Source organism: Naegleria gruberi, assembly GCF_000004985.1.
Source record: "Naegleria gruberi genomic scaffold NAEGRscaffold_6, whole genome shotgun sequence".
Classification (NCBI taxonomy): domain Eukaryota; phylum Heterolobosea; class Eutetramitea; order Acrasida; family Naegleriidae; genus Naegleria; species Naegleria gruberi.
The window spans coordinates 212,502-240,426 of NW_003163321.1; the positions used below are offsets into that span (position 1 = coordinate 212,502).

Sequence of the window (27,925 nt, forward strand, 5' to 3'; positions counted from 1 at the left end):
CGAAATATTAATATTGAATTACTAAGTAACCATTCCAAATGGAACAAATTCATTTCACAATCAATTCATCTCGAAAGTTGTCAATCAAATAATATTGGAGAAATAAAAATCACAGCATTTTTTTTATTGTTTTTTTCAATATTGTTATTCAAGTATGGTCCTTAAGAGGTCTTTGTAAACAAGTGGTTCTTCAATCATTCTAATTGAAATACTCAAATATAAAAAAATGTCTCAAAAGCTTGTGCTAATTACTGGTGTTTCTCAGGGCATTGGAAATGCATTGATGAGAAATCTATTGGCTAAGTCTTCATATAAGATTATTGGAACTGTTAGAAATGCAAGTGATAAAGAGAAAGTCATGCAATCACTTGTTTCCGATCGGACTAAAAGTAATTTGGATGAAAGAGTGACCCTTGTAAATATTAATTTTCTCAAAGAATTGCAGAATAAGCAAGAAGCCAATGATTGGATCAAGTCAATCAGTGCAGATGCTTCTAAACATTTCCAAAATACCTTTACTGCCCCAAATATTCTCATCAACAATGCAGGAATAATGTTGAAAAATGATGAAAATTTCAAGAACATGTCAACTGTTCAATTGGTGAGAGATACATTGAAGGTTAACTTTTTTACTCCATTCTATTTGAGTGAGAGTTTATTGGACATTAGTTCCTCATCAGCTCATTCCCCAACCATCTTGAATTTGGGAGCCAGAGTATGTAAATTATCAACCAACAATTATCTGAAATCAATTCCAGAAATTGGAGAAACTCTCAAAGATAAAGTATTCACTCCAGAAAAATCTCAACTCACCTCAGAAGATTTATATCATCTTCTCACTCAATCAGTTATGAAAAATCCAGATTACATGTCTACTGAAAGAATATCCAAAATTCCAGCAGCACTTCCAGATGCTCCCTATCTTGTTTCAAAGGTTTTCCTTCATGCATTGACTAAAATTGAGGGAACAACTCGTCAAAACGCTCAAGTCAATGCTGTAGATCCTGGTTGGGTCAACACTAGATTGACCTCCTTTAAGGCTCCACTCACACCAGATAAGGCAGCTCAAAACATTCTCCAACTCTTAGACACACCTCTTCAAAATGGACAACTCTATGGAGATGGAAAACTCATCACTTATGTATAAAAACCATTGTAAAACATTGAATGTGTTGTTTTTTTCAAGAGAATGAACTTGTTCCTTTGCATCTCCTTCGAACATCTCAGAACATCCAAAGCAGCTATTTTAGGAACTCACTCAAATCTATTCAACATTTTTTCAATCACAAAAAAATATCATCATTTAAAATCTGGTGTTGTTTTGATCAAATTGAAAAAATAGATCATCTTGTAAATTAAAGAGAATATATAAAGACAATGTTTGGCAAGTGGTTCGGAAGTAAGAATAAAGCAGCTGATGATGATTTATCACAAGTTTCAGCCAACACAAATAATGATGCCTTGACTACAACGACATCATCCATTAGCACCATTCCAAAATGTTTACACAATTTGAAATTGGACGATTTTGTGGGTGTGAGAATGTTGGGAGAAACCTATTCTGATAAGGCCTCTACATTATTACCACTCGTTTCACAACGTTTGCAATGTCATGTGACCTATCCAATTGTTCAGGTTGTTTCGACCATGACTTTCCGTAATCAAAATCAAAAGTGTGTAGAGGGTGAGTTGCTATTGCCAATGCCAGAGGGTGCAACCTTAATTGGTTATGCTATGGAAGTTGATGGTTCTTTAATTGATGCTGTCCCAGTTCAAAAAGAAAAGGCAAAACAAGTTTTTGAAGAAGAAGTGAGATCGGGAAGAAAAGTTGCCATGGTAGAGAAGGTAGCCCAATCCAATTCATTCAAAACTCGTCTCTATCCATTGCCATATAATACTGACAAGACTGTTCAAGTTAAATATCAAATGATTTTGAACGAAACTGTACAAAAGAATAATAATTCTCAAAGTGGAAAAATTAATGGAACTGCTTGGGTACCGCTCTCCTTTATAGATTTTGCTGCATTGAGAGATGATACAAAGATTGAATTTACTCTCAATCAAACTTCATTGCAAGGGTTTGAAACTCAAGTTCTCATGAGTGTTGCTGGAGGTTCCTCTGGTGTGGAAGATCAATTATTATGGACAAGCAAGAATGCTAGTGCAAGAACTGGTTATTTTGAACTCAAAAAGTCAGATCTCAAAGATTCCATGACAGGTTTCAAATTGCAAGTCACAAAGCAATCCGAAGATGTTAGAGATATGTTGCTTGCTTCTGAGAATGGTTACTTTATGGCATCTATTCCTGTTCCTCAACTAAGTGATGAATTGAGAAATAAGAGCCGTATTGGAAACAAGGTTCAAATTATTTGGGATTGTTCAAATAGTTCAAAGAATAGTCATGAAAAGAACCTTAAGAACTTAAAGTTCATCTTGGAAGGAATTGCACCATCTTCTATCTATTTCACCTCATTCAGCTCCGATATCATTGAATCAACTGAATTTAAATCAGTATCTGATGCTTTGAAGCACGTGGGTGGAGTGTTTTACGATGGTGGTTCAAATATGCTCCTCCTTGATAAGGGTGTTATCAACAAATCAGCTGATTATTGTATTGCATTCACTGATGGTGTTCATACCTTTGGTTTTGAAATTAGTCCATTGGCTAACTTTGAAAAACCAATTTACTTTATCACCTCTGGCTCGGTTATCAATTCACATTTATTGAAGCACATTGCAACAAAGAGTGGTGGTGTCTATCTCAATGCAAATGAACTCTCTGAAACCGAACTATTGAAGGCTATTGGCAAACCTGTTCTTTCTTTTGCAGTTGCTGATTTTGAAGATTCTGATATGGAGGAGGTTTATCCAAACGAACCAGTTAGTCTTACTGAAGGAGGTGTGTTCAAATTATTTGGTAAATTCAAGAATAGTGGAAAGGAGAGTGTTAAAGTTGCTGTTTCATTTAGATATGGATCTTCCGTATACCATGTTCAAGAATTGGACTTACCGGTCAACTTGGAACAATGCGAAGCTGCTATTTTACCATTATTGTGGGCTCAACAAAAGATTGATTCACTCTCCACATTCCCTCACTTATTCAAAGATGAAATTAGTAGACTTGGACAAGAATTCAGAATTGTAACAGATGATACTACACTTTTAGTATTGGAAACTTTGGATCAATACTTGAAGCACAATATTACTCCACCAGCTTCCCTTTCCAATGTATTCAAACAATATACTGAAACAAAGAAGAATGAGCAAGAAAGTGAAGAACGAAGAGAAAAGGAAAAGATTGAAAGAATTGTCACTATGTGGCAAGAAAGAGTAAATTGGCATAACCGTGATTTCCAATCTGTGACAAAAGATCAGAAAATTTATCATGATGCTTCAGGCGACAACGATGATGAAGAAGAGTGTGAATGTGATGACTTTGATGGTGGGGTACCAGAAATGGAATGTTGCCCTAGTGAAACCCTTTGTTGCCAATCAGCAGTACAAGAGGATTGTTTAATGTTGGACAGAGAAGAATGCAAAGAGAAGTGTTCTGAAGAAAGGGAGGAGAAATCAGACAAGAAACCTAAAAAGAAAAAAAAGGAAGGTTCCTCCAAGCAATCAAAAGGAGTTTCTGGATCCATCAATATTAAGCCTTGGAGTCCAGATGCCTCATACTGCAAAGCCATCTCAACAGCCAGTGATCCTTACAAGGAATATTTGAAACAAAGAGAAAGCTATACTGACTCACCTGCCTTCTACCTTGATGTTGCTGACTATTTCCTTTCAAGCTTGAAAAATTCACAACTTGGTGTCAGAGTTTTATCCAACATTGCAGAATTAGAATTGGAAAATATTCAATTGTACCGTATTGTTGGATATCGTTTAGATCAAGCTGATGCTCTTGAATTAGCTGAATGGGTGTTTGAGAGGGTAAAATCACTTGCTCCTTACGAACCTCAATCTTACAGAGATTTGGCTCTTGTTAAGGAAAGACTTGGAAAATATGAAGAAGCCATGCACTTATTCAATAAGGTTATTACAGGAAAGTGGGATATGCGTTTTGATGAAATTGAAATGACTGTTGCTACTGAGATGAACCATCTCTTAATCAACGATCCAAACCTTCCAATTATTGACAAACGTTTCATTCATAACTTTGAATTGGATATTCGTATTTCAATGGCATGGGATGTCAATGACACTGATTTGGATTTACACGTTCAAGAACCAGCTGATAAAGGTGGTGAACATGCCTATTTCGGACACAATAGAACAAAAATTGGAGGTTATGGTAAGTATTCAAAGTAATATTTGTAAATTAATTTTTTATCAAATTAGTGAGTAGAGATTTCAGACAAGGATACGGACCTGAAGAATACATGATTAAGAAAGCTCCAAAAGGTCAATATAGAGCTACCACCAACTATTACAGTAGTCATACACAGACACTAACCGGAGGCACAACAGTTTTATGCACCTTTTTCACTAACTACATGAGACCAAATGAACAAAGACAAATGTCAACCATTAGATTAGCCACCCACAGATCCGATGTAGTTGTTTGTGATATTCAAATTGATTAAATCCAAATTCTAATTATCTTCCAATTATAAAATTATTGAACTCCCATCAAATTGACCTTCAATTTCATTCCTCTCTACTATCAATATACATTCGATCACAAGAAACCATTCAACTCTCTGCTTATTCCCTCCATTATCTTTAGCACAAAACAAACACAACTTGTTTCATCAAAACTCCGAAATCTTTTCGGGTCACAACTTAAAATCTTTTGAACACAAAAAAATGGCCAAAATTAACAAGGTGGTGTGTGCCAACGTTTGTCTATCGATTGTTTGTGTGTTGGGCATTATGGGAGCAATCGCATTGGCTGCGCTCTCGATTGTGGATGCTCTTGATTCGGATTTGAGTAAACTTGGCGTTGCTTTCCCAGATGGTTTTTGCAAAGATACTCGTATGTATTTTAATAATATTGATGGAATATAATTGATTGAATGATAATATCATGTTATTGATAATGAATGTTGAACAATGATGACAATGATCGTGATTGATCAAATAATTAATTATTATTTAAATATGTGTGGATGATTGTGTGGATAATGATCGGAATAGACCTGAGTGAACGTCGTCCATTTTCAATGACTTATAAAGTTGTAGATGGTGTTAATCACACTGCTACTACCTACAAGATTTGTGCTGATATGCTTCCAGGACATCTTGAAGGATACAATGGCACCTTCTGTCTCTATCCACCAATTCCAAGAGATGCCGAAGGTAACCCTGTTCTCTCAGATATGAACTTTCATTGTGGATTTGATTTGGCAGTAATGTTTGAAAGATTTGGTTTTGCTGCTGGGTTTGCTCTTGGAAGTCTTTTTATTTTACTTTGGATTGTTCTCACTAGAAAGAATATTGAAAAGAATTCAGTTAAATGGGTTGGAAGAGTTTTTGGAGGTATTCACACCGTTTGGACTATTTTGAGTGTTGCAGCTGGATTTTACTTGATGATAAGAGATGCTCATCGTGTCCAACAAAGTAATGAATATTGTGAAACATTTAGACAAACTTATTGTAACCCTGTTGGATTTGGTGATCCAATTGTTGGTTGTACTTGTAACAATTTGAACTATGTTGGTATGCCATTGTTGGAAGCTATTTTGATTGTAATTTATACATTCTCTGTCATTTCAACTATTTTCAGATGGTTTGCTGATTATAGAGCTGCCAAAGAAGGATATACTGATTTGGATGCAGCTGTGGCTGATTTGACCAGAAATCAATAATTATTTCTTTAAAAGATTACAATTTTGTTAATTTATTCAATACTATAAATATATCTAAATTATTATGTTTGTTTGAACTTATTTCGTAATATCTCAATATCATTTGAAAATATTTTTCGTTTCCTTTACAATTTTTTTTTAATTTATAATTTAAATATTTTTTACAATTAAAATAATTATTCTTCCCATTTGGCGTGGAAAGCACCCTTCATGTCAGTTCGTTCATAAGTGTGAGCACCAAAGAAATCACGTTGAGCTTGAATCAAATTGGCTGGCAAACGTCCTCTTCTGTAAGAGTCATAATATGCCAAACTTGAAGAAAGGGCAGGAGTTGGAATACCAGCTGAAATGGCCATTTGGATGATCTTTCTCCATGCAGCTTGTCTTTCAGCAATTTCCTTATTAAAATCTGGGTCCAAGAACAAACTTGGCAAGTTTGGATTGAGATCATAGGCATTCTTAATACGATCAAGGAAAACAGCTCTAATGATACAACCACCCTTCCAGATACGAGCAATTTCACCGAGCTTCAAATTCCATCCATATTGCTTGGAAGCTTCAGCAATCAAATTCATACCTTGAGTATAAGAACAAATCTTTGAACAGTAGAGAGCATTCTTCAATTGTTGAACAAAGACCTTCTTGTCAACAGTTTCAGTCAAATCGTTTGGAGTTGGACCAGTCAATTGAGATTCAGCACTCAATCTTTCATCTCTCAATGATGAAATATAACGAGAGTCAAGAGCAGAAGCCATAGTTGGGATAGCAATTCCTCTTTCAGCACCTTCTTGAACAGTCCATTTACCAGTACCCTTACTACCACTCTTATCTACAATCTTATCAACGAGGTGACCTTCACCCAAATCGTCCTTCTTCTTGAAAATCTTGCTTGTAATTTCAATAAGATAACTCTTCAATTCAGAATTATTCCATTCAGTGAAAGTTTCAGCAATTTCTTCATTTGTCAATTTACCAACACTCTTCATCATGTCATAAACTTCAGCAATAAGTTGCATATCTCCGTATTCAATACCATTGTGGACCATCTTGACATAATTACCTGATCCTCTTTCACCAATATATGTGACACAAGGTGGTTCATTCACGAGTGGAGCAGCAATCTTTTCCAAAATATGTTTGATTTGATCATAAGCTTCAATTGGACCACCTGGCATCAATGATGGACCATGTCTAGCACCTTCTTCACCACCACTAACACCCATACCCATGTATAATAATCCGAGCTCAACAGCCTTCTTGGCACGCTTTTCAGTATTCAAGAACCATTCGTTACCACCATCAATAATAATGTCACCCTTTTCCAAAAGTGGTGACAAGAGTTCAATAGTTGAGTCAACTGGGTTACCAGCTTGAACAAGCATAATAACCTTACGTGGCTTGGAGAGACTGTTTACGAATTCTTGCATGGTTTTGAATCCAGCAAGTTGATAAGAACCCTTTCCTTCGTCTTCTGCTCTTTTAACCTAAACACAATTTAAATAATAGAATAGAAAAATTCAATCAATTAAAAAACAATAAACACATACTGTGTGTTCAGTCTTTTCATAACTTCTATTGTAGACTGAAATTTTAAAACCCTTATCAGCAATATTCAAAGCCAAATTTTGACCCATAACAGCCAATCCGATCAATCCGATATCTGCCATCTTGTTTCTATTATCATTTTCAATACATTCCGATCCATTATTTAAAATAGATTACAGTAATAAATTATTTTTCAAATTCTATCAATTTTATCATCATAACAACATACAATATTCTCTATCTATTTTTTTCTGTTGTTTTTTAAGAAGCTTAAAATTGGTGGAGACTTGCGCCTGAGAATGAAAATTTTGGACAGAACCCATTTGGAAGAAGTCTCAAAAAAGGATAGGAAAGCGCAGGAAGCTTTAATAATAAATATTACTTCCTTAGTTGCGACTTTAATTTCTCAATCTTTGCAACAAGCAATGAATTGAGAAGCAGAAGTCATTGCAAAGCTCATGGTTAAAATCTTCAATAGCCGATATTTGATTTGAACGATCAGAGGTAATGTTCTGTATTGCAACAATACATTCGCCACAATTAAAAGCCTTATGCGTGCGTACCTATGAGTTTCTCCATTGTCCACTCTCTTTAAGCTTCATGGCGTAGGAACAAATAAGAGGAGTTTATATAATTATGCTCGCAGTGAGGGCGAATTATGTTTGATGTACATCCTTTGCTCATCGAATCATTTTTTGATCATTCACTCCATTGGGAGATGGTCAACCACATCTAACATGTCCAATTCATTTATTTAGTCCTTCTTCTTTTAAAATCAATCAAGAAAAAACAACTCAATACATTGAGAGAGTTTACTATTATCAATATCCAAAAGTTTGCCCTCTGTTTCTTTCAAAGTAAAAAGAACAGAGCCCTCCAAAGAGAACAATTCACCTGATCAATTTTATCTATATTCCCAACGCGTAAGCAGTACCCACCTGAATATGGTTCTTTCAACAAAACAATCCGAGCGTGGCAAAGAAATTAAATTCAAAGAAGAAGAAAATAATTATACAACAATGGTCTTTCCAAAGAATGTGGATAAATCCGACAATATGACGTAGGTTTTTTTCTTCGAGATATATGTATTGAAACTTATTGTATTTGCGAATTATGATTGGTTGACAATCAATCTGATATGATGATCAATGTTATTATTCAATGTTATTATTGATGTTACTCCTTCCATAATAATACTCTGTGATTGCAACAATATTATTCATTATTGAATCAATTAATCTATTACACGTGTTACTATTTTTGCAACAATATATATTGAATAATACCATAAATTACTACAAATATTAATATTGATATAACAATCAATTATTATTTAAATACTTTATTACTAATGATATTAAATAGTATTGTCATTCTCGGAGCCAGTGGAGATTTGGCTAAGAGAAAACTCTTCCCTGCCTTGTTTACAATTTTCAAAGAAGGATTTCTCGGAAGTGCTTGGAGAGTTATTGGTTATGCCAGATCTAACTTGACAAAACAAGAATTAATTGATACACACTTATTACCATTCCTTAAGAAACACGATAAGAAAGATTTGGATGCCTTCTTTGAACATGTTTTTTATCAAGCAGGTCAATATGACAAGGAAGAAGATTTCCAAGCTCTTAACAAATTGATGGAACAATGCGAAATTGAAGGTGAAAAGATTTTGGAAGCTGAACACAAATCTCAATTGGAACACAAGTGTTTGACCGATGATGAAGTGTTTGATGACTGTAAATCTCCAACTGCTCCATTCAAACCACGTCGTCACAGATTCTTCTACTTATCTTTACCTCCAAATGTTTTCCTTAGCTCTGCATCAATGCTCGGAAGAACTTGTAAATCTCAAACTGGATATAATAGAATTGTTATTGAAAAGCCATTCGGTAGAGATTTGATCACTTTCAAGAAACTTTCAAATGGTTTATCTAAAGTTTTTGGAAAGGATGAAATTTACAGAATTGACCACTATATCGGAAAGGAAGTTGTTCAAAACTTGCTTGTTCTCAGATTTGCTAACGTAATTTTGGAACCATTGTGGAATAGAAACACAATTAAGAGTGTTCAAATCATTTTCAAGGAAGAATTGGGAGTTGAAGGAAGAGGTGGCTATGTAAGTACTTAATCATATTGTGTGGAAATTTATTCATTTCAAATACAGTTCGATAGTTATGGTATCATCAGAGATGTTGCTCAAAACCACTTGCTCCAAATTTTGGCTCTCATTGCTATGGAACCACCAGTTACATTGAGCCCAACTGATATCAGAAATGAAAAGATTAAAGTACTCAAATCAATTGAACCTGTCAAGATGGAAGATATCGTAGTTGGTCAATACAAAGGAAAGGTAATTAATGGTGAAAAGGTTCTCGGTTACAGAGAAGATCCAAGTGTTGCCGATGATTCTATCACACCAACCTATGCTGCCTGTGTCCTTAAAGTTAAGAATAGAAGATGGGATGGTGTTCCATTCTTCCTTGAATCAGGTAAAGCTCTTGATGAAAGACTTGCTGAAATCAGAATTACCTTCAATGAAGTTCCAGCCAACTTGTAAGTTAATCTACTTTTTATTCAGCAATATTAACACAGATATAGATATACACATGCTGTAGTTAGTCCAAATGAATTGGTTATCAGAATTCAACCAAATGAAGCTATCTACTTTAACATTGTAAATAAGGTTCCAGGTTTGGGTGAAAAACTCTCTGAATCTCAACTTAACTTTACTTATAAGACATTGTATGATGCCAAGAAGATTCCAGATGCTTACGAACGTCTCATCCTCAATATGGTTCAAGGAGATGAATCTAATTTCTTATCAGAGGATGAACTCAAGTATTGTTGGCAAATCTTTGATCCAATTCTCCATGAATTGCAAGAAAAGCTTGTTCAACCAGAGGTATGTATTTTGTAATGTATTTGATTGTCTCAAATCGAAATTATAGCCATATCCATTTGCCAGTGCTGGCCCAACAGCAGTTCATTATTTGAGAGCTCGTTATGGTTTAGTAGCAAGCAAAAATGTGAGTGTTCTTACTCGCTATTCTAATCTTTAACACATTTATTTACAATGATTTTTAATTAATAGGATTCTGATTTGTAAAAATTGTAAAATTACACATTTATATGACATTGAGAGCTTTCAGATTTTTGAATTTGGCTATCTTTGAAATAACCTTCGTTAGAAACATGCATTCCAAATCATCCTTATTATTTCCTTTCATTATTGTAATGATATTTTCAGTTTCCCTCATTAGAATATCCACTACTTGTGGTTGGTAATTTTCGAATATTATTGTCACCAAGTTATCATAAATTTTCAGAATATAAAATGGTTTTCCATTATACAATTCCTTAACAAATGTCAATCTGTCTTTTAAATGTTTGAATACTTGTTCTAGGAGTGCGCTTGTAACATTCTCAAATAATTTCAATCTGTTGGCAATGTACATTAGTCTTCCAAATACTAGCTCACTCATTTTCCATTCATAAGCAATCTTATTGTCCTCATAAATTGAAGTGTTGAATACGCTCATCAAACTGGCAAAGCAATTCTTCCAAATTTCATCACTTCTCTTCTCAATATTCTTCTCCATGAGTGATGCAACAATTTCTATAATTCTCTTACAAAGCTCCTCATCCTCATTAAATCTATCTGAAACAAATCCCATCACTTGTTCCAAATGATTAGAAATACAATTCAGTGAGTAAGCATCCGAAAAAGCCTTCGAGTCTGACATTTCTAAAACTCTTTCCAAAAACTTGACGCTTTTAATAATATGCAATGGTTTTTCAAAGCCTTGATCATCAATTCTCCACATTGTCTTTTGATGTCTTCTCTCTTCAATAACTAATCTTTCCTCCTCAAACAATTTAAGATTATCGGAATCACAATAGTCCAATCCATGCATTTCTTCCACCATTGCTTCTCTCTTCTCTCCACTCTCAATTTCATATTCAATATAAATCACTTCTTCCTTCTTATCTTGCTCATGATTTGCATCGAGAATTTGTTGCCCCAAAATAATGAAAGAGTTTAGTTCCATTTTTTTATTTAGAGACTGTCTGAGTGAAATTTTGTATTCCAAGATAATGCTGCCTTATTGCAACACTGAAAAGGATTTCAATTCTGTTTGAAGCCTTCTCAGAGAATCAATAATACTATTAAATTCTCCATCAGCATGTTGTGAGGTAGAAATCTCAATTTCAATACTTTCAGGTGTCTTGTTAACATGATCGCATAGCCTTTGAATTGGTTCATCGTTGATTTGAGAAGGAGAGAGAATGTCATTTGTGTTGAGGAATGGATCTGTCAAAATTGTTGCAGGATCTTCCTGCTCTGGTGGTTTTACATTCTCTTCTTTTATGTCTTCCACAACATATCTCTGGAGTGGGCGTGGGCTACTCTTCTTAATTTGCTTGTCAAGGTCATCCTCATCGTCGAATAAACTGTTGGATCCTGATGCGGATGAGTGTGAAAATACAAACGTCTCAGGACTAATACTAATCTTCTTTTCAAATTCATTCTCTGAAAAGGATGTTTCAAATAGCTTTTCATATTCTCTTCGTTTTTCGGGACTAGTTACTGATATTTCCTCAATATTATATTGTGGCACTATTGTATAGTTAACATGGGGAGATTCATAATATTCTGTACGAGGTATGTCCTCTAGCTTAGTTTTCTTTGTTTGTTGCTCTATTCCTTCTGTTCTATCCGGTGCTATTTCGGATGGATATTCATCCAATGTTGGAGGGTTTGAGGCATTTGTGGAAAGGTTGTGTTGGGGTGTAATACGAATGAGTATTTGTCCTGTTTTTTCTTGCCTAGAACTGTCATACAGGTTATACCAACCACAAATATCAGACGAGTAAGAAAGAGGAGAAACATCAATACATGCCTCGCCCACCAATGTAACTCTTCTATTTACAATATCATGAATTTGAAGGGTTATTTCATAATTAAATTTGGAAATATCTTTTCCAATAGTAATGGTTGTGAAATTTTTGGATAGCAATTCTTGTTCCATTAATTTTTCAACTCTTCCCATCAATATCGAAAACATTACTTGAAAAGGTTAGAGATCTCTATCAATTTGGTAACTTACATTTTCCTTCGAATTCAATATCATGAATTCTCTCGATTGTTATTTTCACATCCCCATTGAACTTAAAAGATTTTGTCATGTTTGATTCTTTTGTTGAGGACAATTTTGGGGACAAGGTAGTGTTTTGTTTCTTTTCCATAGTGACTACATTATTTTGTTTCAAGTCACCAAGTGCTTCCTTCATTTCTCGAATATCCTTCCCAATCTGAGTTAATTGTTGCCTGTAAATTTTCTCTAATTTTCCAAAGGCACAAGTGAGGGCTACAAACGAACTTGTATTCTTAGTCTCATTATCAGATAAATAATTTACAAGATTTTCACCCTTCTTGTGTTGAAGGTCTTTTTCCCTAGATTCCACCATAACCTTTTCTGGTGATGCTCGCTTTTTAGTTTTATCATTCAGTAGAGAGGCTAGCATTATGCTCTCCTCATATATGGAATCCGTAGTCGTGTTATTATTGTTTTCCTTTGGTTGTTCTGATATTGAAGATCTATTGTGGGAAGCCTGTATTTGCTCCTCTTCAACCTTATTAACATAGGCCACAAGGATTGGATTCAAACCTTCCTTTTCAGCCTTTCTTTCCTCCTCGGTTAGTTTTCTATAGTACATGGTTGATGAGTCCAGTGAGTGAAAGATTGGTATTTTCATTAAGTTCAAAGCACTTGGTCTTTTTGCTGGATTGTATTCAAACATGCAAGCCAGTGTTTGTAATGCTATTCCAGAAATTTCAAAATAGGGATTGGAGGTAAGGAACCCCTTGAGAGCTGCCAATTTGTTAATCTTGATATTCTTTTTAGCAAGAGCAGCAAATAGCCGATTTTCCCAAACATACTTTGGAGTTTCAGCTCTATTATCTGATGAACCATACCCCAGCACTGAAATAGTATTGGTCACTTGATCTTCTAACGTTTTGGCGCTAAATAATGGATATGGAAGAACCATTTCAGCAAATATGCAGCCAGCAGCCCAAATATCAACTTCTAGAGAATTAACAAAATTATGTTTCAGCTCTTTGTAAACTTTCTTCTTGTGTTTCGTCATTTTGTAAATGTCAATATCGTTACAAAGCCTGAAAACAAACTCTGGGGGCGAGTACCAAATCTGATTTTCAAAGAATTCCTTCACCACTACCTTGTTGTTCTCAGTGAATTTGACAGTGTATGGATCGATATGACTTTCTCCAAGTGGTTCATCAATGTACTTTCTTAAAAACTCAAGCTTGTCAATAATAAACGGCCTCATTGAAACCTTTCTAGTCCTCTTATTAATTAGAATGTTGCATGGCGAAAGTGAAAAGTATGGCTCTCCTAGTGCATGCAGTATTCGACAACTCTCCAAACAACAAGTCATTATTGAGAAAATTAGACTATTTTTCAGTGGTTGATGTTCCTTAGTATTCCTAGATCTGTTCTTGTACAGCAAGTATCGTAACGATACAATATCATCCAATTGTTCCACTGTACAAAAGTATTTATCTGTGTATTTAGAATTCTTCTCAATTTGTTCAAAATAAAAACAATCCAATAAATTAACAATATCCTTCTCTCGCAAAAATAATAAACAATCAATCCTCTCATGAATATCCTTGTATTTGGAGTAGAGTTTTTCATCTTCCGAAGTATATTTTTCATGATCATATGAATAAAGATATTGTTTGGTAATCAAGTAATGCGGTCTCTTCCGCTTTCGTTCGTCTCTATGTTTCCTATATGAAACTTCATCGCTTAGTTTCAAACATATGAATTGATGATCACTCAAAGTTTGAATGACCTCATATTGGTTCATTTTTTTGAGTATGAAATTGTTTTTATTTGGGCGGGAATACTTCAAACCCGCCATTTCATCTACATTTCTGTTTGTTTGATGGCAGGAAATTAAACAGCTAAATAGCTTTGGAAATTATTGGTAACATAATATTTTGAATAGAAGCAGTGAGATTTCTTAAATACTGTAACAGCCTTAATGACAATCTAGTCGACAAATCCCCGAAATAACAAATCAACTTCTTCCTCAAACAAGAAGTCATCTTCCTCATGAAAATAACAATACGGTTGAGCCAGGATAATAATTTAAAGCTTCCTCCTTTCGGACCAAGATTAATAATGTCAGGTGAACTCTTTGGCCAACTTTCCTTCATAGCATTGAGTCATATTTAATATTATTATTCTAGCTTGGCCGGTGATGATGAATAAAAGAATCCTTTTCACAATCGTCATCGCTATGCAGGTGATGGAAAAACGTAAAAAAATATTTCCACCATCCTGTAACAACCAATATCAGAGGCTGCTTGTTTTTCATCAAGCGACAACAACATTATCGGTTTGCAATTCTCAGATTGCGTCATCTTGCCTCTTCTTTAACCCAACAAAATATATTAAATTTTTTTAGGTCTCTTTTCTAACCAAAGTTAGGAGATTCAATGGTTGGATTTTTTCAAGTCTTTTAAAAATGTTTAATGACCATCATCAAATGGCATTCCGATTGGAAGATTCAGAAGGTTTGAATAGACAACAACCTCATCAACAGTTCATGTCCTCGTTCCAAGTTAATTCTCCAAGTTTTTCCTCTCCGACTCAAATTAGTCCGTCTACTAATTCTTTCCTTCATCCTCAAGAGGTTGTTAATATTCCATTATTTGATGCCAATACTCAGGAAACTAATGGAACAAATCAACCAAATGTTGAGAAGAAGGTAAAGAAGAAGAAATCAATTCAATCCTTACCTCAACTTTCCACTACCACTGAAAGTACAGAGGCTCAACTGTCTCCTATGGCATGTCAACATTGCAGGTAAGTAGTGGTTGACATAATATGATGACATTCAATTTCAACCTATTATCATCAATATTCTCTAGGTCTTTGCATAAAAAGTGTGATAGAACTTTACCAAATTGTTTGAGATGTCTCCAAACAAATCACCTATGTTTTTACCCGGATAAAAAGAGGAAAAAATCGGAAAGTTTAGACAGTTTGGATTCACAACATAAATCACCAACAGGTACTCAACCACACCAAGAACCAAAGAAGAAAAAGAAGTCAAATGAACAACAACATCATAATAGCAACAACCAAATGAATAACAATCCAATGATTAATCAACTATTTGGTCAATTGGGTGGACATGTGAATAACCAAATGAATAATCAAGCAAACAATCAGATGAATAATCAACAATCTCAAATGAATATTACAGCCGATAATTTTTCCCAAAACCTTCAACAATTAGCCCAAAATATGGGTCTAGGATTGGGTCACGACATGAATGAGGCAAACCCTATGAATCCTCTGTCCTTAGGTTTACTTTCCTCCAAAATATCTTCACTCAATACTTCCACTCAGTTGCAATTGCTCAACATGGCAGCTAATGCCTTGTCAGGCAATACCAACTCTCTTAATAACCTCATTTCAAATATACCAGCAGGAATATTGTCGGCATTCACTGGTGGGGCAAGACAAACCCCAAATGTGGAATCTGTTACTCCTCTTGTAGCCGTTCAAAATTCTGCTGGTCATTTCCAACATTCTGTTAAACCAATTACGGCATTTGTATTGGATATTTATTTCCATACTTATAGTTTTGGATTCCCGTTGATTCCAAAAGAGAGAATGTCAGCCCTATTGGATTTGGTGCTGTTAAAACAACAACAGCAATTATCATCTACAGTTGAGATGCAACAACATTGCTCTATTCAAATCAAGACATTCTATGAAAGAGTTGCCAAGCAGTTCTGGTCTTCAGCTGTTGATATGGAGAAGGATCTTGCAGTATTTTTTGCAGTGTTAGCAGCAACACTTCAATGTTCTGGAAACTTTGTCTATCAACAGTACAAGAATTGTGCAAACCATTTGGATTTAATTTCATCTGCAGGAGCTGCAATTAATCTTCACCAAATTGGTTCACAATACGAATCTCCATTGGAAAATACTATGGGAGGTAGTTCTATAAATGGTACAGACTCACCACATGATGATTTATTCATTCAAGACCTTAAGAATAAGTGGTTCAACAATTCAAAGAATATCATTGGTAAATATTTCGACGATTTGGACAGCATGTCAATTCCTATTGCTCTTACATTTTTGGTTTACTATCTTGTTGGTGAAGGTGAGCTTCAAAGAGCCAGAATGTACACGAATATGGTTGAAAACTTGTGTCAAAAAGTATGGAGTTCAATGAATTGTTTTGGTATTGGCTCTAGAGGTTTTGTAAATGGCTCCAAACCAGTTGTGAGTACACTCTCCAAAATATCTGGTTCTGGAGGTGCTTCCAGTATCATGTACGGCTTACCTGCCCTTCTTGTTCACAGGTATTTAAGACCTATTGAAATCTTTTTGGCCGAATTTGAGGAACCAACAAATTCACTAAAAAGAAAGCTGCAAAACATTGGAAATAAGATTAGAATAGATTTGACATTTATTGAAGACTGGGAAAATATTAAGGATCATGAATTGGAAGAATTAGAAAGATTAATCAAATTCCTAAACAAGTATATTGATTTGCTATTCTCTACCATGATGAATAAGGAATCAATGTTATACATTACAAGCCATTTAACCTTCCATGATGTTGTTATGGATGTTTATAAGCGTGCACAAACAAAGAATGTAGATTCACTCCTCAGATTTGCTGCAGAGGTTATTGAAATAACTAAAATCCCTCTATTCACCTTCCTTCCAACAGCCTTCATCAATACTATAATGAAGGCCGTGCAAGTTAGACTTGCCTATGGGAAGCCTTCAGAAAATCCAAATATCAATTTGAGAGATGACATGGCAGCCCTCAAACTTCTCTCAGCTAAATATCCAGTCATTACCAAACTCTTCGGTGATACTATAAGAGAAGTAGAAACAGTTCTCTATCTTCAATCCTTTTCTCATTCTAGTATTATGCGTCATATTTTACCAGAGCAACCTTACACTCAAACTACCACAAACAATAACAGCAATTCCTCAGAGTTTGATTTTGAAGATAATAATTTTGATATTTTGAACTTTTTGAATGGTGAACCATCACACGGAATGTCTGGCGTGTCTGGAATGAATTTTGATGATGAATTGATTGGAGAAATCTTTGGCTTTTCAAACTTGGACAATGAGAGTACAACTTCGAATACCAGTTGCGAATCCATTTTCATTGATGGAGAAAAACTTGAAATTCCTTCATGTGTTAAATCAGGTTCTTTCCTACCAATTCTGATTAAAAATCTTAGTAAGCAAAAAGAAGTTTTGCTTCAAAATGATCCAAACAAATCAGAGATAATCAAAATGTTGAGAACTCAACTCATTGATGAACTCACACAACATGTAGGAACTGATGAAAATACCAAGCTACTCATTCAATTATTTACAAAGAGTTACGTACACAAGTAATACCTACCAATAAAAACTAGTAGATGAAGATAAACATATTAATTTTTATTTTACATAGCGGTAGGGTTGAACTCAAAGTTAATATTTTTAGAATATTCTCAATCAATTGTTAAAATATTCAAACACAGATGCAATGAATAATTGAATAAGATCCTCATTCTTCAAATTGCACAAAAGTGATTGAAAAAAAATGCAACAACTAAACGAAGAAGAACCTGCGGAGAATTTTAAAGATTTGATGGAGACTTCTTCCACTCCTCCATTAGACAGAGAAGTAACAACCAATGAAACAGTAATAGAATCTACAGGAGTAGGAGATGCAGGAGATGAAAAACCAATTGGAAATGCAAAAAGATGGTGGAGAAAGGCAGCAACGATTCCGATTTTAAAACATTTTGTCTTGTTTTTGCAAACATATGGTACCTTGTTTTTATTTAATCATGCGTATCGGTCGTTGTTTTTTATGGTAGGTGATTAGAATTGCAATTGAATTATAATTTGTTCAATATTTTCAATGATTTTGTGAATTTTGTGTCAAAATGGGAAAGAATTTAATTTCTGGTATTGGAAATTTCTTTTCAGAGATTGCAATTGTTAGTTTAATTGAAGGTGGAATGCATAATTCGACGATATCTAATTCAACACTTTCGAATTCGACAAATTTGGTGAATAGGACGAGTATTGATTTTGGTTTTCACTCAACCAGCTTTTTAACAAGATTATTAGTGACCAGTAATGATGCAATTTACAAAATTACTCAAGAATATGATGTTCCTTCAGCTGCCGAATCTGAAGCTTCAGGAAGTGCTGTTTCTGGAATTTTTATTTCACTTCTTTTACCTGCAGGTAAGAAATTTCACACAATTTTGAATGTTAATTTGCTGATCATTTTTCTAACTATTATTAATTATTCAACAACAGTCATTTTAATGCCAATTACTGGAATTGTGGCTGACATGTTTGATAGAAGAAAAATTCTTTTGATTAGTGATATTTTAAGAGGATTTATTGTTTTACTGTTTTTGGTAGCTTATTTTATAGGAGTTGACCAAGTACAATGGTTAGTCTATCTAACAATTGTATTGCAATATTCGTGTGGCAGCTTTTTTGAACCTTCTCGTGAAGCACTCGTCCCATTAGTGGTCAAACAGGAAGATTTACCAATTGCCAATGCATTGGATTCATTGTGCTGGCTTGCTGTTAGTTTCTTGGGAAGTTCAGTTGGTGGAATTGTTGTTGCATTGCTTGGTGTTGTTGTGAATTTTGCATTTGATAGTTTTTCATTCTTCTTATCTGGATTTTTCTGTGTTCTCCTTTTCAAGTATAAACATTTGGGAATAAGTGGAATTGAGGAAAGAAGAAGACAAGAATTGAAAGAATTGAAAAAGAAGGAACAAGAATTGAATAATACTGAATCAATAACTTCAAATAATCAACAAGAAGTAACTGGAGATTTGGTCATTCACTCAAGTGAAGCCAATTTGGAAGATGATGAAAAGGTCAATAGAAAGAAAGAAAAGAAGGAGGAAAAGAAGAATATGCTTGAAGAGGATCAATCACCTTCCGTCATTGAAACAAAACCAGTCTCTGAGAACTTTCTAGTTCTCTTCTTCAAGGCCATCAAGAATCATCTTGTAGAGTTAGTGAGAGGTGTTGTTTTCTTCTCTAAGAATCCACTCATTTTCACATCAACTATTGTGAAGGGAAGTGGTGCATTCTTTTGGTTCAGTTGTGAGCTCATTCTCATCAGATTGAGTTATGGATTATTCGCAGGAGATAATAAGAAAATGGGCGGCTTGTACATGGGTATTGCAAAGTGTTTCTCTGGAATAGGATCAGGAGTTGCTCCAGTAATTTTGGAACGTCTCCTTCCTAAAAAGTATTCCACTAGAACTCTGAGAGGTATTCTGACCTGTGCCTCTTTTGGATTTCCAATCTGTTTCACATGCTACTATTTTTCAATCTTATTAGCCAATGATCCATCCACAAGAGATTTAGGATTTGCAGGTGTTTGTCTATCTTCACTAATTTTGGGAACATCTGGAGGAACCTTGTGGAGTTTCTCCATTACTCACCTCCAAATGGTTTGTCCAAATGATTATTTGGGAAGAGCTTTTGCTATTGATCTTGGATTCTTCTTGAATATGGCTGGAATTACTTCAATAGTATTGTATGGAACTATTTTGGATGATATTTTCAAATTTGAGCCAGCTCATATGGCACTATTCGAATTGGGATCAAGTTTAGTTTTATGTGCATTGTTTTCTCTTTGGTTCTTTATCTTTAGAAAGAATGTAGTGACGAGAGAAGATCACTTGGCATCGAATAAACAAGATGAGGAAGTACATAATCCTTAGAATAGGATTTTTGAATTTCAACCGCATATTTTCTTAATTTCATTTCCTGATAATATTAATATTCACATTAATAACAAGTTTTTAAGGTTTTTAAATTTTGGCTACACAATTTCGAATGAGGCAGATTACAAAAATTATTCACTATTTGCAACAAACACAAACTACACACAGTTAATAATAAATTATTTACTCTGGATCTACAGCACTAGCTCGAATCTTTTTGAGTAATTTGTTTGTTACTGAATCAACTGTTCCAACACTTCTCCATTCAGATTTGAATTTACATCCATTTCTGTAGGCACAAATTCCAACCATTCCTTCAATTTCATCGTCGTCAGCAGTTGATGTCTTCAAACATGGAGCAACCAATTGACATCCATAATAATAATATTGAGAGGTGCAACCAGTGTAGAGAGCTCCAATGCCTGAATATTCCTTCATACAGTCAACTCTGCAAGCAACACATTTGGAAGAGGTGCTGCTACTAGTGCTACTTGTTGAAGTTTTTTTAGTTTTCTTCAATAATTTGTTCATGGAAGAAACTAATCTATTGGCTAATCTTTTACCTAATCTTTTACCGAATTTTTTCAAGATGGATTTCTTTGCTTTCTTACTCTTTCTCTTTGTAGATTTTGCAACCTTTGAAGCAGATTTAAGAGTTTGAGTGGCACCTGTCACAGTACTTAGCGAACTACCATCAAATTGACGTCTAGATTCCAATTTACTTTTTGTTGGACCAGTATATCCATTGAAAGTTTGAACAGAATTTGCAATAATTTGAGCAGCCTTTCTTCTTCTGAAAACACCTGTCAATTTTTTAACAAGTTTGACAGCTGCTTTAACCACACGTCCAACAGCACGACCAATTCTTCTAACAACACGTCTAAGTCTTCTAAAGGCTCTTCTGAATCTTCTACCAAAACGTAAAGTATTCACTTGTTCACTAGTTACCTCATGAAAATATTCCAAATCTTCTTCATCTAATTCTTCCTCAGTTGACAATGTTAAATGAGCAGATAAGAGTTCAGATTCTAATAATTCTTCAACATGAGCTGCTGAAAGTGTGGTGGTACGTTTAGAAGATGATGAAGATGTATCAGATGGTGATCTACATGAGGAACTTGTTGCTTTCGAAAAAGTGATAACGAAAGAAAGCAATAGAATGAGAATGCATGCAAAATATAATGAATGTTTTGTGTGCATTTTTTTTATGTGGATAATAGGCAAAGAAAACAACTATGTTGTCGGCTATTTGTCCATTTATAATGTTGCAATAATTTCGCTTCACTTGCCAAATGTTGATGTGACATGACAGTTTGCAGAGATGTATTTAAATTCGAATCGATTAATAAAAGAATTTGCTTATTTGGTTTCGAATAGGATTAGATGCAACACAATGTTACAATTGTTTACAAAAATTGTATTCGAAACTTTGAAAATCAAACAAAAAAATGCATAAACTGGTTAAATTGCATTTACTCTGGATTCTGTCCAGCACCACGAATTCTACCAACCAATTTATCAGCAACAAGTTGATTATCAGAAACTTCTTTCCATTCTCCCTTAAACTTGCAATCATTTCTATAAGCACAAATTCCAATCATTCCTTCAATTTCATCATCTGAGGCAGTTGATGTTTGGAAACATGGTTTAACAGCTTGACATCCATAATAATAATAACGTTGTCCACATGATGAGAACATGGATCCATCAATGGTTGAATATTCCTTTAAACAATCAACTCTACAAGCAACACAATTGACTGGATGATTACCATCATTGGCATTACTCTTTTCCAAAGCTTCCATCTTGGATTTCAAAGATCCCTTAACCTTATCAGCTGCCTTCTTTACTCTTCCAGCAATTCCCTTAATTCCTTGACCAATCTTGGTAAAGATACTTGTTCTTCTTCCTCTTCTACTTCTTCCAACAGCAGCTGGAGCATTAACTGGTGCAGCAACTCTTCTTCTTCCAATTCTTCCAATTCTACCAATTCTTCCTCTAGCAACAAATGCTGGTTGAGAAACTGGTCGAGAAACTGGAACTCTGAATGGTTTTGTTGAGACAATTCGATTATTATTGACAATTGGCATTAATACTGCTCTTCTTCTATGACTTCTTCTTCTTCTAAAGAATCCCAAAGTAGTGGCAGCAGAAGCAACAACAGCAGCAGTTCTCTGAGCTCCACCTCCAACGAATGGTCTTCTCAATTCCAATGCTTCTCTATTAGGTCCAGTAAATCCATTGAAATCCTTCACTGAATTCATAATAATTTCTCTGGCACGTCTTCTTCTGAAAATACCACCAATAGCTCTGAAAGCTCTTCCAATGGCACGTCCAATTCTTCTGACGATTCTTCCAATTCTTCTGAATAATCTTCTGAATAGCAATGTATTATGAACATGTTCAGTTGTTAATTGTGTAAAATATTCCAAATCTTCTTCGGTGAGTCCTTGTTCAGCAAGAGTAACATGTGCATTCAATAACTCTGCTTCGATCAATTCGTTTAGTTCAGTTTCGAGTGTTGCAGCAGCTCCACGTTTACCAGATGATGAGGAAGTATCAGATGGTGATCTACATGAAGAACTTGTTGCCTTGATTGACTGATTGCTCAAGATGAACAACACGACAAGAATCGAAACCAAGAGAAGTGAAATTCTGGAAAAGTTTGTTTTCATTTTTTTTAGATGATAACTTGTCGGTTTATTCGGTCAGGTCATTACTGCAATGAAACAAGTCAACAATCATCGTAATATTATTGAGTGAATTATAATTGACGAGTGAAGTTTAGTTGCACATTAAGTGCTTAGTATTTAGAGTTGTATTTTGAGAATGTTTGTAACTGTTTGGTTATGAATCGGGTAGAATGTAACGATGAACGATATTATAATCATTGTTGATTGGTTGTTACAAGGTCAGTTTGTTACAACCATTATTCGAAAGTCAAGTTTAAAAAAATTAATGACAGCTAATGTGGAATGTTTCACAATATTAATGATCTGTTTAAATAACAACATGTTGTGAGATAGCACTTGAAGTTTCGATTAAAAGAAAGATTTCGAATAGAGCATAACAAGGTAAATTATTTACTCTGGATTTTGACCTGAAGCACGAATTCTACCAACCAATCTATCAGTAACAATTTGATTTTCACCAACCAATCTCCACTTGCTCTTAAATTTACAACCATTTCTGTAGGCACAAATTCCAACCATTCCTTCAATTTCATCATCAGAGGCAGTTTTAGTTTGGAAACATGGAGAAACAGCTTGACATCCATAATAATAATAACGTTGTCCACATGATGAGAACATGGATCCACCATCAACAGTTCCGTATTCCTTCAAACAATCAACTCTACAAGCAACACAATTGACTGGTTTACCATTTGCTGCAGGTTCTTGATTTTCAAGAGCTTCCATCTTCTTTTTCATACTACGTTTAGCAATTGTTCTGGAGATGGCTGAGAAGAATCTTCCAACCTTTCCTCTTCTCTTTAAACTTTGTTCATTGATCTTTCTGAGAGCAGCTCTACCAAATCTTCTGACAGCTCTAACAGCTCCTCTAACTCCAAAGTGAGCTCTCTTGGCAGCATTTCCCAAACGTCTGACAGCTCTCAAAAATCTTCTACCAAATCCTCTTCTTCTTCTCAAAACAACAGCTGCAGCAACAGCAGTTCTCTGAGCTCCACCTCCAACGAATGGTCTTCTAGATTCCAAAGTATCTCTATGTGGTCCAGTATATCCATTGAAATTGGCCACTGAATTTTCAATAATAGCTCTGGAACGTCTTCTGAAAAGTCTGAAAACTCCTCTGAGAAGTCCTTTAGCAATTCTAGCAACAGCTCTTCCAATACGTCTCACAATTCTACCAACTCTTCTGAAAGCTCTTCTCAATCTTCTACCAAATCCTAAAGTATTGATTTGTTCTTGAGTTAAGAGAGCCAAATATTCCATATCTTCAGCATTGAGTCCTTCAGCATGTAAAGATAATAATTCTGATTCGATTATTTCTTCCATTTCAGATTGATGTAAAACGGTGGCACCTCTCTTTGCTGATGATGAGGAAGTATCTGCTGGTGATCTACATGATGAACTTGTTGCTTCTACCAATGATGATGAAGAACAATAGACGAAACATACAAGAAATACACAAAGGAGTGTCAATCTTGCAATGTTATTCATTTTTTCGTTATGTGATATGTTCTTCTTGTTGTGTTGTCGTTTGTTGTCGTTTGAGAAGTGACTTGATGGATGACGGGACGAAAGGTTTAGGGCACTTTCCACTCTACGGAAAAGAAGTGCCTATTCGGTATGACACCAGTATGGATATCATTAATTATTTGTAATGTATTTAACGAATATTATGTTGCGTTTTGTATATTTAGGTATGATTGCATCTCTGGAGGACAATAGTTGTCAACTCAATTTGTACTGCTTAGTTGAATTATAATTATAAATTCATTAAGATTGGTTCGTAAAATGGTTTAATATATTAAAGAATTAAATATTATTCAAATTTTAAATATTTATTTATTTAAAAAAAATAACCCTATGACTCAGTTCCCTGTTGTGCTTGATCTCGGAAGTCATACCTTCAAAGTGGGACTAGCCTCGGAAGATGCTCCCTCGAATATTGTGCTGAATCGTTTGGCTCAAAATAAAAACGACACAAATTCAGAAATAATGATCGGTGATTTGATACCTGTTGGTAATTGGAATAGATATTGGAGAGGATTGACTCGATTGATATTTCCTGTTCAGAGTGGAATGATTTCGGAGGAGAAATATTTAAATGCAATCATGAAACATTTGTTTTATAATGAATTGAGAGTTTCACCTGATGAGTCGAGTTTATTGATGAGTGAATGTCCTGCTGTGAGTGTTGAGGAAATGCCATCCTATCGGAGGAAAATGATAAATTACTTGATGGAGGATTTGAATTTGAGAGAGGTGAGCTTTATTCCAACATCGACTTTGTCTGCATTCGCCCAAGGAGAATTGAATGCAGTGGTTGTGGAAATTGGAGAAGAGACTAATCATGTCTCTTCGGTCGTTGAGGGAAGGACAGTATCTGAATCAATGATGAGAATGAATTCAATATCTGGACTCGCTCTTTCTGAACACATGTCAAATATTTCACAAGTCTATGCTACTCAACGAGAGATTAGAGAATATGGAATTGGTGAAATGAAAAAAGATTACATGTACGTTGCCCTTGATTATGAAAAGGAGATGGAACAGTTCAATTCTCAAGCTAAACTTCAAACAAAATCATACGATTTACCAAGTAGTGGACCTGTAGAAGTTCCATTTACTGCTGAGGCATGTAAATACACTGAGGCATTATTTAATCCAAATATTATTGGAATAGAGAATGGTATTGGAGTTCATGAATGTATTTTACAATCTATCAAGAAAGTGAATAGTGATTCAGTCGAAAGCAAGCTGTATAGAAGTATTATTCTCAGTGGAGGATCTACCTTATTAACTGGATTTGACACCCGACTTAGGGAAGAAATGATAGAATTAATACCAGATAGTAAGATAAGAGCCTCTCCAGAAAGAGGCAATCTTCCATGGATTGGTGGTTCCATAATTGGTTCAATGTCCAATTTCCAAGAAAAATGCATAACAAGAGATCAATTCTTAGAGGAAGGCATTGATATGATTTTACAAAAATTTCAACTATTATAACATCTGATCATTCACCATCTCAACAAATTTATTGATAGTGTGTATCACTTTTAAAATAGATTCCAACAATTAATGAATCAAAAGTTGAAGAGCTTTTGGTTCAATTCTGGAACTGCTTATTACAATATCAAAAAAAATGCAATACTATCAATGTACAGTGAACCTACTTGATCTTCCTCAGGAAATTATCTACAAAATATTCGAGTATGTGATCCCTTCCGAGTTTTATTGTGATGCGAAGGATATTCCTCCATCGGAAGAGGATGATGCAGTACTGAGGTGGTTTGGTAGCAAAATACAAAGGTCACAGTATGGATATATTATTCCTTCGAATAGATTAAATTTATTCAATGAATTTGAACGATTACAAAATTATTTATTGATTCATAGGGATTTGTTTTATAGAAATTTGATTGAATGTCATTGTAACAGAAATTTCATTGGTGTTTGGAAGAAAATTTTGTTAATGCATTATTTGGCTTATAATTCGGAAAGCAGATCATCGCAATTTAGTTGCACGATGGATATTAAGAATCTATTGAACAGTGCAAAAACTGGAGATCATCAGTCAGTTCATAAGTTAGTTGGAGAAGTACTGAACAGATTTAATGGATCAAGAACACTTTTACAGACATTTTTCAAAGTTGAATTTTCAGGAGAGGAAACCAAATATCCCTATTATGTTTACCAAAGCTATGAAATAATGTTTGATATCTTGAAATCTGATGATGATAGTGGAATTAAGAAAGTTGAATATTTGAAAGGCCTGCTAGCAAGATGTCCTTCTTGCACAAAAAATCCAAAATTTTTCTTTGCCATCATACACCAAGTGTCCTCCTTCTTTGTTTCACAATCAATTTATTCAAATGAGATTAGGAAAATTAAGAAAAAATCTAGTGAACTCAAATCTTTGAAAGAATTTCTACTTTTACTATTTTCTGATTGTGGTGTAGTTCCTTTTTATGCAGGCAGTATTGAACACTTGAGAATAATTATGGCAACAATCAAGCTAGTTGGACTAGACGATTTATTTAAGCAATTAATGTACAAATGGGTTTTGAATAACCCATGTAATGCAGGATCTCATAATGCATACTTGATACTATTTGGAAATAAGAATGGGGCAAAGACCTTAAATGGCTTCGAATATTGTATACTGGAATCATATGTAGTCAAGTGTGAATTCGATGAATTGGCACTTGTAATTTCTAAACTAGAAAAAGAATCCCCAAAGAATATTATTGGTGGAGTGGAATATATTATTTCCATCTTCTTTAAAAGATATGAATTGTTTCAATCAAACCTTGAGGAAAATTCTCAAAAATTGATGAATCTGATACGAGCTTGTTGGAACCTATTCGACAGATATTGTGAAGAATCATTTATTCTAATCTTGGAATCACTGGTATCCAATGCCTGTAGAAAGGCCCTTACCTTTAAAGACGAGAAGCCAATTGTCACATCTATTGAATATTTCTATTTTGAATTATTTTCAAAGAAATTTTTGGGCTCACATCTTTCCTCTATGGATAATATTATTGAAAAATCAAAAATTCTAAATCAGGCTATTGAACATCCAGCTATATTCAAGCATTTCATGGAAAATATGGGAAATAAGAAAGCCTATAAGAATCAACTTAGAAGGGTTTGTAAAGACTCTAGTATACTCAGCTCAATATTGGATTGCACAGCACATTTTATGGGCAATTCAGATAATGTAACCTATTCCTATAAGTTAAGAATTGAATCTAATTTATATGATTCATACGATTTGTTCGAGAAGAGAATGAAGCTTGTTAAAGAGTATCTCCAAAATGATTCCCTTCTTCAAAAAGCACTCTCTGACAAGTCAACTAAATTCAATAAGGACATTGAGAAAATCCTGCGCTATTGTAATACCTTTGACAGTATTATTCCATTACACAAAACAATGAACAGGATTGGAGATTACTTAAAAACTTTGTAAGCTCCAAGCAAGATCATTCAATCAACAACGATTTCAACCTTGTAGGTACGAGTGAAGACTTTCTCTAGGAATTGGT

The 27,925-nt window shown here is 34.6% G+C and overlaps 13 protein-coding genes across 13 annotated transcripts; 8 read left to right on the forward strand and 5 right to left on the reverse strand.

Moving 5' to 3' along the window:
- Nucleotides 1-226: 226 nt before the first annotated feature.
- On the forward strand, nucleotides 227-1,147 carry NAEGRDRAFT_46325 (uncharacterized protein; the record flags this gene model as incomplete). The annotated part of the gene is made up of 1 exon (XM_002681272.1): nucleotides 227-1,147. The coding sequence occupies one exon, from the start codon at nucleotides 227-229 to the stop codon at nucleotides 1,145-1,147; it is 921 nt and encodes a 306-aa protein (XP_002681318.1).
- A 230-nt stretch (nucleotides 1,148-1,377) lies between these two features.
- On the forward strand, nucleotides 1,378-4,583 carry NAEGRDRAFT_63237 (uncharacterized protein; the record flags this gene model as incomplete). Its single annotated transcript, XM_002681273.1, has 2 exons — nucleotides 1,378-4,291; nucleotides 4,339-4,583. 2 exons carry the CDS (start codon nucleotides 1,378-1,380, stop codon nucleotides 4,581-4,583), a joined length of 3,159 nt encoding a protein of 1,052 aa, XP_002681319.1.
- Nucleotides 4,584-4,806: 223 nt separating this feature from the next.
- NAEGRDRAFT_78373 (uncharacterized protein) lies at nucleotides 4,807-5,882 on the forward strand (the record flags this gene model as incomplete). The annotated part of the gene is made up of 2 exons (XM_002681274.1): nucleotides 4,807-4,975; nucleotides 5,137-5,882. 2 exons carry the CDS (start codon nucleotides 4,807-4,809, stop codon nucleotides 5,805-5,807), a joined length of 840 nt encoding a protein of 279 aa, XP_002681320.1. The 3' UTR covers nucleotides 5,808-5,882.
- A 65-nt stretch (nucleotides 5,883-5,947) lies between these two features.
- Nucleotides 5,948-7,604, reverse strand: NAEGRDRAFT_77240 (6-phosphogluconate dehydrogenase). The gene is made up of 3 exons (XM_002681418.1): nucleotides 7,582-7,604; nucleotides 7,355-7,481; nucleotides 5,948-7,291 (listed from the first exon to the last, which is right to left on the reverse strand). Exons 2-3 carry the CDS (start codon nucleotides 7,472-7,474, stop codon nucleotides 5,984-5,986), a joined length of 1,428 nt encoding a protein of 475 aa, XP_002681464.1. The 5' UTR covers nucleotides 7,475-7,481; nucleotides 7,582-7,604; the 3' UTR covers nucleotides 5,948-5,983.
- A 558-nt stretch (nucleotides 7,605-8,162) lies between these two features.
- On the forward strand, nucleotides 8,163-10,714 carry NAEGRDRAFT_78375 (glucose 6-phosphate dehydrogenase). Its single transcript, XM_002681275.1, has 6 exons — nucleotides 8,163-8,412; nucleotides 8,718-9,468; nucleotides 9,517-9,905; nucleotides 9,951-10,254; nucleotides 10,301-10,378; nucleotides 10,444-10,714. Exons 1-6 carry the CDS (start codon nucleotides 8,297-8,299, stop codon nucleotides 10,456-10,458), a joined length of 1,653 nt encoding a protein of 550 aa, XP_002681321.1. The 5' UTR covers nucleotides 8,163-8,296; the 3' UTR covers nucleotides 10,459-10,714.
- NAEGRDRAFT_46328 (uncharacterized protein) lies at nucleotides 10,478-11,278 on the reverse strand (the record flags this gene model as incomplete). The annotated part of the gene is made up of 1 exon (XM_002681419.1): nucleotides 10,478-11,278. The coding sequence occupies one exon, from the start codon at nucleotides 11,276-11,278 to the stop codon at nucleotides 10,478-10,480; it is 801 nt and encodes a 266-aa protein (XP_002681465.1).
- A 177-nt stretch (nucleotides 11,279-11,455) lies between these two features.
- Nucleotides 11,456-14,300, reverse strand: NAEGRDRAFT_46329 (uncharacterized protein; the record flags this gene model as incomplete). Its single annotated transcript, XM_002681420.1, has 2 exons — nucleotides 11,456-12,330; nucleotides 12,461-14,300. 2 exons carry the CDS (start codon nucleotides 14,298-14,300, stop codon nucleotides 11,456-11,458), a joined length of 2,715 nt encoding a protein of 904 aa, XP_002681466.1.
- Nucleotides 14,301-14,731: 431 nt separating this feature from the next.
- Nucleotides 14,732-17,830, forward strand: NAEGRDRAFT_78377 (GAL4-domain-containing protein; the record flags this gene model as incomplete). The annotated part of the gene is made up of 2 exons (XM_002681276.1): nucleotides 14,732-15,250; nucleotides 15,316-17,830. Exons 1-2 carry the CDS (start codon nucleotides 14,910-14,912, stop codon nucleotides 17,828-17,830), a joined length of 2,856 nt encoding a protein of 951 aa, XP_002681322.1. The 5' UTR covers nucleotides 14,732-14,909.
- A 190-nt stretch (nucleotides 17,831-18,020) lies between these two features.
- On the forward strand, nucleotides 18,021-20,386 carry NAEGRDRAFT_78378 (uncharacterized protein; the record flags this gene model as incomplete). The annotated part of the gene is made up of 3 exons (XM_002681277.1): nucleotides 18,021-18,296; nucleotides 18,379-18,676; nucleotides 18,752-20,386. The coding sequence occupies 3 exons, from the start codon at nucleotides 18,021-18,023 to the stop codon at nucleotides 20,185-20,187; spliced, it is 2,010 nt and encodes a 669-aa protein (XP_002681323.1). The 3' UTR covers nucleotides 20,188-20,386.
- NAEGRDRAFT_63246 (uncharacterized protein) lies at nucleotides 20,374-21,390 on the reverse strand (the record flags this gene model as incomplete). Its single annotated transcript, XM_002681421.1, has 1 exon — nucleotides 20,374-21,390. The coding sequence occupies one exon, from the start codon at nucleotides 21,388-21,390 to the stop codon at nucleotides 20,374-20,376; it is 1,017 nt and encodes a 338-aa protein (XP_002681467.1).
- A 272-nt stretch (nucleotides 21,391-21,662) lies between these two features.
- NAEGRDRAFT_56981 (uncharacterized protein) lies at nucleotides 21,663-24,371 on the reverse strand (the record flags this gene model as incomplete). Its single annotated transcript, XM_002681422.1, has 2 exons — nucleotides 21,663-22,761; nucleotides 23,278-24,371. 2 exons carry the CDS (start codon nucleotides 24,369-24,371, stop codon nucleotides 21,663-21,665), a joined length of 2,193 nt encoding a protein of 730 aa, XP_002681468.1.
- Nucleotides 24,372-24,740: 369 nt separating this feature from the next.
- On the forward strand, nucleotides 24,741-25,883 carry NAEGRDRAFT_30796 (uncharacterized protein; the record flags this gene model as incomplete). The annotated part of the gene is made up of 1 exon (XM_002681278.1): nucleotides 24,741-25,883. One exon carries the CDS (start codon nucleotides 24,741-24,743, stop codon nucleotides 25,881-25,883), a length of 1,143 nt encoding a protein of 380 aa, XP_002681324.1.
- Nucleotides 25,884-26,019: 136 nt separating this feature from the next.
- On the forward strand, nucleotides 26,020-27,849 carry NAEGRDRAFT_63250 (uncharacterized protein; the record flags this gene model as incomplete). Its single annotated transcript, XM_002681279.1, has 1 exon — nucleotides 26,020-27,849. One exon carries the CDS (start codon nucleotides 26,020-26,022, stop codon nucleotides 27,847-27,849), a length of 1,830 nt encoding a protein of 609 aa, XP_002681325.1.
- Nucleotides 27,850-27,925: the final 76 nt, after the last annotated feature.